The 11,390-nt window shown below is 38.5% G+C and overlaps 2 protein-coding genes across 2 annotated transcripts; one reads left to right on the top strand and one right to left on the bottom strand.

Moving 5' to 3' along the window:
* The first annotated feature begins 3,289 nt into the window (after positions 1-3,289).
* LOC141839092 (profilin-like) lies at positions 3,290-6,548 on the top strand. Its single transcript, XM_074726754.1, has 3 exons — positions 3,290-3,415; positions 4,123-4,260; positions 6,181-6,548. Exons 1-3 carry the CDS (start codon positions 3,290-3,292, stop codon positions 6,313-6,315), a joined length of 399 nt encoding a protein of 132 aa, XP_074582855.1. The 3' UTR covers positions 6,316-6,548.
* A 2,431-nt stretch (positions 6,549-8,979) lies between these two features.
* Positions 8,980-10,280, bottom strand: LOC141839605 (VQ motif-containing protein 4-like). The gene is made up of 2 exons (XM_074727392.1): positions 10,000-10,280; positions 8,980-9,891 (listed from the first exon to the last, which is right to left on the bottom strand). Exon 2 carries the CDS (start codon positions 9,829-9,831, stop codon positions 9,136-9,138), a length of 696 nt encoding a protein of 231 aa, XP_074583493.1. The 5' UTR covers positions 9,832-9,891; positions 10,000-10,280; the 3' UTR covers positions 8,980-9,135.
* Between the last annotated feature and the right edge of the window lie 1,110 nt (positions 10,281-11,390).

Here is an 11,390-nt window from a genome sequence, read left to right as displayed (position 1 = left end):
GCTTGATTTATAGATAGAAATCGTTATCTAAGATGATCAAAATTTTAAATCTCTTTTTGAGAAAAAAGCGAAATTGAGTTTTCTCACATCTTACTTTTGCATACAAATTAACTTGCGATGTAATTCCTAAATTACACCAACCTAGATATGAAATTAACAATAAAATGTGTGATTTTGAAGTTTGACTCATTAATTCGTGCAAAAAATAGCACACAAACAAATTGAGTTTTGTGAATTAGCTTGTGGGTTTGGTTTATCAGGAAAAACTAAATTTTGAGTACTGATCACTAATTTAGAGCGAGAATCTATCTGGTTAAAGAGATAAATAAAAAAAGAAAGATGAATTAGAGATAAATCTTTCTATAGGTATTCCTTAGAAGCTAATTTGTAAATTAACTTTTGTAGTAGAATATACTAAAAACTAAGCTGTGAGACACCCAATTTGACAATGATATTAATTTACCGAGTTTAAAAGTTGATTTATCCGATCTTTTACAAACATTTGTAAATAACAAGCAGTTCCGATTGGAGAAAAAAGCTTTAAAAAATTAAGAATAATTGTATTGTTTTGCATTACAATTTTAAAAATGTCTTTCGTTAAAGAACAAGGATATACCAAGTGAAGTGCACCCTGGAGTTCTATTTATGCCTCATATCACGAAAAAGCAAAAAAGGAACTGCACCGGTTTTCCCTTGCGGAGGAGCAAATTTGCTTTATGGAGTTGTATGAGAAAAAACAAAGATCCAGAGGACTAGATTAAATCTTGAAAGATCAAACGCTGTCTACGCACTAGATTCACATGAAAACACCATCCAAAACAACGAGATTACGAACATAAGCAAGCAGCAAGAACGTAGTCAAACACCCAGTGGCCTGCTACGCTGACCTCTGCGTCTTTCCAACTATAATGGACTCCAGGATTAACTAGGTGGTATAGATAACTGAATTAACAAAAAAAAAAAAAAAAAACTTTAAGTTCTATTGCCAAGCCATGGGCTTCATGCAGTTTCTATTCCTAATCTCCATAGCTTGCAAAACTGGCTTCTCATAAATTCTTACTGCAGGTATTGCAGGGGGTTTACTGCCGCACAGAAGGCTTCTGCTGCCTCTCCTTGCTACTGAGGAGGCGCAAGAACACTTGGAAGATTTCTTTGCTATAGTCCTGCTGCAGGAACCAGATACGAAACCTCCATAACTCTTCCATGGTTTTATCCTCCGCTTACCACAAGTTGGCGTCTCTTTCTTTGCGAGATCCTCTATGCATCTGGCTTCAGATAGAGATGTGAACGACTGAGACTTTCCCTGGAAATACTTTGACAGGCCTCTCCTTCACCCACCCACAATAATCTCAAGTTAGAAATTGTCAAGCTCGAGGAAGTTTTAATTTGCGGATTAGACGAGGGCTAACCTGACAGGGAGCTCAGCCATGAGAGTAGCAGACAACTCAAACAGAGGTCCTCGTGTTGAAGCGCTTGATGATGATAATGGCGACGTTGATGATGATGAAACTGCATGGTCTGAATGATCGGAAGAGGAAGAGAAGGAAGAATCATCTGATTCAAAACCTTTTCCATCCATGAGAAAAGTGATTGGGTCTCGATAAGTAGAACTGAAACAGGGGAAGACGATCAAGTACTGACGCCTGTCTGGATGATCAAGTGACTATACACTGGTGCTGCCGGAGGAAGATTTCCGCGGGCGGCTGGGAATTAAAAAGCGTTGGGTGAGTTGGATATCAAATGAAAGGCGGTTACGATAACGAATAGAATATTCCTGGACAGAACACAGAGTTACGATGCTAAGGTGATTTAAGTAATGAGATTGAGTGAGGAGTCAAACTGTGGAAAAGGTGGACGGAGTCTTCCATTTTTGTGGATTGGATTAGATTAGGAGTAAAAGGATAAGGCCGACGTCGTCATTCATTCATGCACATCGTCTTCAGATTCAGATCGGTCGTTTGCTATCTTTTTGCTGTGCCAGGACAGGTGCACTTTTACGAACAGTTGACCTGCGGTTGAGAATTTAGTGGAGGCAGAGGAATCCGTGGGCAATGCAGTGAGGTTTATCTCGTCGGCCGTGGTTTTGTGGAGGAGACGCGCGGTGGATCGTTCTTTTTGAGCTTATCCTGTGCTTTTAGTGCTGTGCATGCGCTGACAGCGATCCATGAGAAAATTAATCTTATATTAGTGGAAGAAATTGATGTTTCATTAATTCTATTTTCTTTATTAAAAAATAGTTTTTGTATACATGATAAATTACACGCAATTTTCAAAACTATATTCAATTTTGCATTCTTTTTCTTAAATCGGTCCTTATGTTTGATTAGGTGCTAAGGTCCCTCTCAAACTCAATCTAAGACCAATGTTTTACCAATCAAATCAAAGATAAATCTGAAAAATTAATTAATACATCTACTTATAATTAAAAATTGACAATTTAATCTGCGTATCAATACTGGGCCATCGCATTCGATTATGGAGACGAAATGTAATGCAAAATTAATAAATTAATTATAATGTGAATATGAGTTGGAGCAAGACTGAGACAGCATTTCTTATGCCTATCTAAACCCTAGAACTTGACCCTTCCCTTGCATGTGGTAGGATAGAGCGAGATAATTACAAAGAAGAGTTTTATCCCATAATTTATTCCCCCTGTTCAATCATAGAGTTTAGAACTGGTGCATGACATCTATAATTTAATAAAATAATAATATCCTTTTATCATACTTGCACATTATCTATTTTATTTCATTCATTTATTACGGTAGTAATCAGTATTTTAATAAGTAGGTATCTAATAGATAAGATACCCGACTTAAACAAATAGCTAAGGGAGTCCTGGCCTGGCTCAATAGCCCACTTATTCCCAATCATGGGCTCAGCCCAATTTGACCTCTCATCAACGTTATCAAATTTGATCACATTCCAAATGTTTGTGCCGAATTTTGAATTTCAAAATTTATATTCTACATCTACTATATATTAATTAAACAAGCTTTTACTTTTAGGAGAGCAGTGTATTCCTTATTATTATTATTATTATTACACAGATACACAGTATGCAATGCAATAAGTTGGCATTTAATTTTGTGCAAAGTAATTTGCATTGGTTAAATGTTATTATCGATTTTTTGTTAAGTTTAAATATTATCTGGAAAATGATTTGATTTTTGGGCTTCGGAATTTTGTTTATTATTTGCAGGAGGAGAGAGAGAGAGGGAAGAAGAGAGACGGGAAGTGAGTGCGAGAAAGAGGGCGACGGTAGGGGGGAGAGAGAGAGAGAAGGATGTCGTGGCAATCGTACGTTGACGAGCAACTTTTATGCGAGATGGAAGGCGGCGTGCGTCTTTCCGCCGCCGCCATCCTCGGTCATGACGGCAACGTTTGGGCGAGCAGCGAATCCTTCCCCGAGGTCTCCTCCGCTTCTATCGATCCGTTTTATGTGTTCTTGCTTGATTTTAGTGTTTGATAACTTGTACGAAGGGCGTTATTACCGCTTCTTGGATCATGGCTGCCTTAGTCTTAGATCGTATGGTGGTGATGGGATCAAGTTTCGATTGATTTGTTCCTGTACCAGATCTTTAGTGCTAGATCTGATGGTTCACCGCTAAAGACTGGATTTTTGTCCACTTCATGGTGATTTTTCTATTATTTTCCTTGTGTTATGGTCAGATTAGGGGCTTAGAGCTTGATTGCGACTCGCAAGTGCCCGAAAATATTTCCGAAAACAAGTAAATAAACGGGATCATTTTGCTGCCTTTTTTTTATCATATCTATCTGCCCTCTTTTCTGCAAGGGGAACGGGAAGCTTGAAAAGCCTTTCCTTGAAAGAAAACCAAGAGCGTAATAAAAAAAAAGAAAAAAGGAAAAAATATATACACACATTGATTAAAGTTTTAGTTCTAAAAACTCCGAACATATTGTTTCCTGGATTCTTTACTAGTCAAATTGCCGATTCGTTGCCACTTGTCATTATCTAAAAGTCATTATAAGTATTAGCTGCCTTTGGCTTGCCAAAATGTGCAAATATAAAATTATGTGTGGAAGATGTCTTTGATTCTGTCACTGTTTTCCCTGAACTAGTTATATGTTAATGTGCTTATTTTCTCAATACTACAGATCAAGCCTGAAGAGTTTACTGCAATAATGAATGACTTTGATGCGCCTGGATCTCTTGCGCCAATTGGATTACACCTTGGTGGAACAAAGTACATGGTTATCCAAGGTGAACCAGGTGCAGTTATTCGAGGGAAAAAGGTTAGCATTTTTACACTACTCCTTTATTACAATTTATATATGTATGCTTTGAATTTTTATTTGCATTGAACTTCTGTTTGTATGCAATCTTCAATTTACATTGTACAACTTCTGTATCTTGTTTAAGTGATTATAATTTCTTGTATACCAGTCAATATTTACAAGTTGATTATGGTACATTTTTAAGGACTATTTTGTCATTATTGCTGGACATTGTATTACTTTTGATAGCATATTTCTGACACTTTTATATAAAATTTAGCAATTATATTATGGAAAGTCAGAGTCTAGATCATGGTTAATTGGATCACCCAAAATGTCAAGATGTTTATTACCCCTGACATTTTGTCACTGAAACTGTCAGGTTTAACTGGAGTCAACAATCTATCAGCAATTGGTGCATACTTTATGGGAGCTAGCAATATTAACCACTCGGTCTGTCAATCTGTAATGGATTGCAAAGAACCTCAGATGCTCCTGCAACACAAGATACTATGTCTTGTGATCAATCCCCCTATAAGGAGCACCTTTTAACAAGCAGTATCAAAGCTAAGGTCACAGATTTCTGGTTGTCAGCAACATAACAGTTGGGAGGATTTTGGGCTTTATGGTAAATCCTCGATGTCCAGTGATTTGTGCACACTCTATGCCCCTTTTTGGGACTGTATGGGACTAACCTTGTAGCTTGTCGATCTGAAACAGATAGTAATGGATTGCAAAGAACCTCAGATGCTCCTGCAACACAAGATACTATGTCTTGTGATCAATCCCCCTATAAGGAGCACCTTTTAACAAGCAGTATCAAAGCTAAGGTCACAGATTTCTGGTTGTCAGCAACATAACAGTTGGGAGGATTTTGGGCTTTATGGTAAATCCTCGATGTCCAGTGATTTGTGCACACTCTATGCCCCTTTTTGGGACTGTATGGGACTAACCTTGTAGCTTGTCGATCTGAAACAGATAGTGAATTGCCTCAGGCCCACTCAGCCTGTGAGATGTCCAAGCTTGTAGGTCGTTTTCTTATAGGGAGACATTGCATAATTCCTAATAATTTTAGTTAGTGTGAAAACCAGTTAGCAAGTGCAAACTTACAGGGACTGATAGAAACCTTAGTCCATCTGAATAACTAAGCTTTATAGTGAAAGAAGATCTTTTGTTATTTGTGTGTGTGTATGTTTGTTATAAGGCTAATAATTGATGTTGCTTATATAAGGCACGCTATGTGAGATTAGACCGTAAGATCAATTGGAACACAAATGAAAGCCCTAGCCATCGTGTTAGAGGCTCATTGCAAAGTCCAAGGAAAACTACATATTTTTTTCATAAGTGATTGTTTGTACCAATGGAAAAATCATGTTTTGAAGCTAGAAACATTATATAGGTATCTGATTTTCAAATCATCGCCTTTACCTCAACAACCGCTTGAAATTATGGTTTAGTCAGGTTGTTAGTAATTTGAGAGAAATGGATGAGGGGAAGTTGTTCGCTAATAAGACAGGTCCCATTAGTTGTGGAAAAGCAGAAAGGATATTGAAGAATGCTCAGAAGTTAACACACTATTTCGTCTACAGTTTAAACTTAGCGGTCATCTAATTAGAGTTTATCAGACACTTTCTCATGAATTTACTCGGCTTTGAGTTATTATTTCTAAGCATCAAAATTCAAGCTAGCTGTCCTTTTTTTTTGTTCCACAAGTAAGCACACCTTATTACATTGTAGTTCTATTTAACTATCCAGTAGCTATATTGGTCATGTTGGTTGTTCGGATGGGAGTAACAATGCCTGATGATAATGTCATTAGAAAAAGATAAACTATATATGGATTTGCACAACAACTACTTACTGAAGCAACAATTGTGTTAATATAAGTGATCTGGTACTTTTCTTCTTTTTTTTTTAAATAACGGTTAAGGTTTTCAGGGCAGCAGCGGTGTCACTATCAAAAACACCAACCTGGCTTTGATCTTCGGCATATATGATGAGCCAATGACTGGTGGACAATGCAACATTGTCGTCGAGAGAGTTGGTGATTATCTTTATGATCAAGGTTTTTGAATCAAGAGTTGAAGCTTTTAAAACTTCTTATTTCGGTACTCTCGCTTATTGAATGAGCTTGCAATGAATAATCAGCTTAAGTCATGATGGAATATTAAGTCCTGTTGGATGTCCGTTGGCATGATCTCTTGGGCTGTATCATGCGAAGGCATCTATTCACCTGTGTTTCTGTATCTTGAACAAAATCTTCATAAGTTTGGTTTAGAGATGGTATAGATTTGTGCGTGATTATACGTAAGGCAATCACATATGCATCGTCTTAAGATTTTTTTTTTTTTTTTTTTTTTTGCAATATCTAATAGGCCCATCTCTACCTAACTAAATAGGTCATGTTGCTCAAATGTACAAACCTAGTATCACATTTTATGCCTCTCTAGATGTTCCTCGCTCTATAGCCAACCTTACCAAACTTTTATTTTTTTTATGCATCAAATTCTTTTAAGTTTATTCCATGTCATCGTTCTCTTTCCTTGGAGTTCATCTCGTTACATTACAATCATCCTAGAGTTCACCTCGGTTTCTTTGATACATAAGTTCAATTCAATTATTTTACCCAAATAAGCTGCATAAGTATATTTGTTATATTCTATACTCATCCAGAGGTTTTTTTATTACCTTTGCATCACTTCATTTGAGTAAATTGATTATTATCATGCTACAAACTTGGAATTATAATGCCTCACACTCGAAGGCTGGATTCAATTCCCCGTAAATAACTAGATTTGTTACTGCTATGATAATTTCCATACTGATATAGAAGTTGTCTCACATGTTGGGAACACCTTTGGTGTACTTGATGTGTGGCAATAGACTAGGTATCACCGAATCGGTTATTGTTCCAAAGGGCCTACGTCTGCCATTGTCATTGAACCAAGCTTTGACCTGTCAATATCAATCAGTAATAAATTTACCCCACTCCTGTAGCCCATTCTGACAGGTACACTGTCAGCGATAAACTGCCAGTCACGGAATGCTTGGAGCCAAAGTATCTTGTTAATGAATTAAAAGAATCGATTTTAATATCTAAGAATGGATTAACGAGTAACTAAGTTTTTGATGCAAAAACTATTAGTCCCAAAAATGTCTTTGTTATCAAATATGTTTTATTTTTTATTTTTTATTTGTTATTTGTAGAAGATATATAGGAAAAGGTCCTCGTTGCTAGTGGGGAGGGGCATGGATGGAGCAAGCGAAGATGGTGCGGTGGGTATTCCAGCGAAGCGAAGGCGAGGGTGGCAAGGGCAAGTGCAGGCAAGGACGATGCAGGTAGGCTTCGACAAAGGCGATTGGTGCATACAAGCACAAGCCAGTGCGATGACTGGGCGAGTGGGATCTGAAGGCAATGGTGGCGTAGACAAACATGGGCCATGCAACAATGCTAGCTTTGCCCAATGAAGGATTTCAGGGGAAGATGAAGGAATTTGTTCATCCCTTTTCCCTCCTCGTGTAATTTCCTTCCTCTGTTTCTTTCCTCCTCTCTCCTCTCTCAAAAAAAAATCTAAAAATGTGTGAAAGTTGACTTTCTCAATGGTTGGCTCCGGATGGATGCCCATTCTTGAGAATAAAAGCACGTCATTCGACAATTTGCATATCTGTACGGTCAACTACTTTTTTCTATTTCGTTCTTCAAGACTTAAGAGCATATTTCCATCTAAAAAAATGCATCTGAGACTACTTGGACATGATGTTTTATCTCCCAACGTGCTTGCATAAGCATAGTCCACAATTGGGAATTGGATTGTTTGCGATGAAACTTTTTTTGGTTTGGTGGGCGACGAGGATCTGATGCTCAATCAATTTGTTTCCATTAGGAACGAACATATTCCTACTTGATTTAGCTAATTTAAAATTCTGAATTGGGATCTTGTTTCCATGATTACTTTTGCTGAGTTTGATGAAAATATACTCCCAGTTCTGTATGCACGACGAAAGAATAAAATCTGCAGTTTGCTAAATTTCTTCTGCAGCTTCATGTGGTTTTTATGATCATGCTGATTGTTCTTCTTCTTTCTTTGAACTATCAGGAAACAAAATACAGACTGGAATTGTGGATTAGTTTGCGAAATCCCAATAATCTTGTTTTTAATGCGACAAGTGGTCAACACACTGATTTGACATTTCCTACTCATCTAGGAATGGTGGACCTTGTAATAGACTGGCTACAGCTTTGAATGACTTTTATTTCCCCACCAGTTCCCTGAGTCTCCATCATATGGGGCGTTGGTCCCATGCCAATGCTCGCTCAGGTTGATGAGATCCATCAGTGGCAGCTTCTTTGACAAGAAACTTTTGAGATAACAAGACTTCACATCAAAGTAAAAAATTGGCATGGGGATAGATTTCCCTGGCCTGTGACAATATAAAAGGTCCATAAATGCCTGGGCAGGAGTTAAAGTGCGTTTCAGGCATTCAAAAGCTGCAGATGTCTCTTCTCTCAGTTAATTGTCACATCTTCCTTCCTTCCTTCCTTCCTAAAAGATGTGAAATGAAAATTTATGGAACAAGGCACAAGTTTCTTGCTGCTTAACTTTAGCCGATTAGTCATGCATCGCTGCTGCTACTCGTGCTTATTCTTTTAGAGTTTTCTTTTCATACTTAATCTGCATTAAAATCCAATGCACCAGGCTTGGCTCACTATGTGATCTGAAGAAAGGGAATGCAGAATTGAACAATACGAAGAACAATAGTCAACGGCAAGGAGATATGGTCATTCTATCTCATGCTGGTAATTTCCATCATAGATTGGAAATTAAGGCCAAATCGTACAATTGAAGCTAAAGAAGAGCAGTGATTGAATATTAAACCTAGGAATTGTACTTCTCAAGTAGCGGAGTGTGGTGTGGCGAGGGATAACTCAGAGGAGACCATCCTTGGAGACGCCACTGGGAACAACGGAAGCAACCGTGGCGGCTCCGCATCGGGCGCGGCCCGGGGCGACGGGTGCAAGTAGAACCCCTTTCCAGCGATGGCCCTGTCCTCTGCCCACTTAGCAGCCTCCGAGCTCGGGTGTGGCGGCGGCCGGTTGAAGGGATCCGGAATCAGGGGCGTCACCGGGCTAAGAACCAAGGAGGGAAAGTCCAGCATGCTGGGCGACATGATCTCCGGCTTCTTCCGGGGAGAGAATCCAGCGGCGCTGCCGGGAGAATTGAGATTGGAGAACAGAAATGTCGGCATGAGAGGGCTCAGCACCTTCAGGTTCTTTAGGCTGTTCCTCCGCTCGTAGAGCTTGAAAGACGGCTTCTTGGGGCCGGTGGCCTTGGCCGCCGGGGCTGGGTGTGCCCCCTTCCCGGCCGCCGCCGCCGCAGTCTCAGCCGAGCCCGTGAGCATCTGGACCACCTTCTTGAACGAGGAGCTGTCTGCCTGGACGAAGGTCGTCGGGTACGGCGCCACCTCGCATGCTTTAGGGGTAAGCGGCGTCGGAGGGGCAGGTGACAGAGCAGACACCGCCGCCGCCGCCGCCACTCCATTAGCACAGCTGTAGCCGCTCCCACTGCTACCGAGCTCTTCCCTTTCCATGGGATCCAGCGAAAGAGTAAAAAATCCTCCTTTTACGAAGAACAACGAAGCCGCGCGCCACTGTGCGGTGGAAGCTGGCAAAGGCCGCAGCAGTGAATAAAGGAACAGGAAAAAGCAAAGCTCGTAGTGCAGGAGCTTATAAACAAATAAAAATAAAAAATAAACTACTTTATTGAATTTTTATTCTAGGAGACGATGATGAAGAAGCCAAGTGTCGAGGTCCTGCTCTCTTCCTTCTATTCAGAAACTAGACTTTGGATCCCATTCCCCACAATCTAACGAGCTCTTCGTTGGTGGCAGCCAATATGGCTAAATTAATTATTCAATATTGCAGTGGGGAAGGCAAAATCAATGGATCGGGCTGAGAGAGAATCATCTGCTCGAGCTGCATGATGTGGCGCCAGGACTGCACTTATTGTTCTTCGATGCGAACTGCTTCTCTCTGCGATTTGCTCTGCTCTGCTCTTCCTCTCCATTGGATTCGGGAAGGAATTAATATTTCTTTTTAGGGAAAATGAAAAATATTGGGGCGAGTGGGGACCATGCATTCCAGTAAGAACCTGCATCAGATATTATTATTTTTGTTTTTATCTAAACTTTCTTAAATTACTCCTAGGAGTATGCTATTTTTTAACTCCAATATAGTTAGAGCATAAATATAAATTTAGATAATAAAAAATTAAGATGTCATATCGCAAAATTAAATTTCACATCATAAAAGTTAGTAGGAATATAAAACTTGAGTATTTGAAATGGAATTTTTTTTAAAGGATTTATTTATTGGTAGAGTAAGTTAAATTTTTTCACACTTATGGATTACAATAAATATATTAGTTTTTTTATATAATAATTTTATAACTTACTAAAGATTGGATCTTTTCACTGATTCTCTATATATATTTAGATATCTATAATCCACAATATTTATTGGCCATGCGTAGCTTATGATCTATCCGACAGTTTCTGCGTTGAAGAAGACTTGCGCAGTTAGGCGGAAGACAACGTAAGCGTGATCTTTTTAATCTTATTTATCGTAAATTATTAATTTCTCTTTGTTTATGGTTTATTACCTCTTTTAACGAAACATGATTGGTATTACGTAGCTTTTCTTGGATGCAATTCCTGCATGCATGCCTTCCGCTCATATTTTCTCATATTTTATTTATTTATTTATTATATATATAAAGAATTTTAAAATACAAATAATTATGTAATATTAACTTTTGATGCTATTAAATAAGATGGGTGATTTTACAGGAAAATATGAATGGATTGCGATAAAAAGTTTAAAATGGAAATAGAAAATATTAAATAAGATAAATTAGTTTTGATGAACATTAATTATTCATAGTTGCTTTCGGATCATTAAATCTAGGACTGAACCCTAGAAGGGGAACTGCACTCATTGCGCCACAAAATGGGTGGAGATCAGGCATTTGCTCATCCCTTTATTTTTTTTTTCTATCTTTTGGCACCTCTCTTTTACTTTATAGCTTTGGCTAAAGGAATATGGAGACTTTTTTTTTCTTCTTCTTTTGTTTTTTTTCCTTTTTGTTAAA

This window comes from Curcuma longa, chromosome 11 (genome assembly GCF_044706935.1).
Source record: "Curcuma longa cultivar G26 ecotype Majalengka, Jawa Barat chromosome 11, ITB_CL_G26_1.1, whole genome shotgun sequence".
Classification (NCBI taxonomy): Eukaryota; Viridiplantae; Streptophyta; class Magnoliopsida; order Zingiberales; family Zingiberaceae; genus Curcuma; species Curcuma longa.
This window is presented reverse-complemented; position numbering and strand designations above follow the sequence as displayed.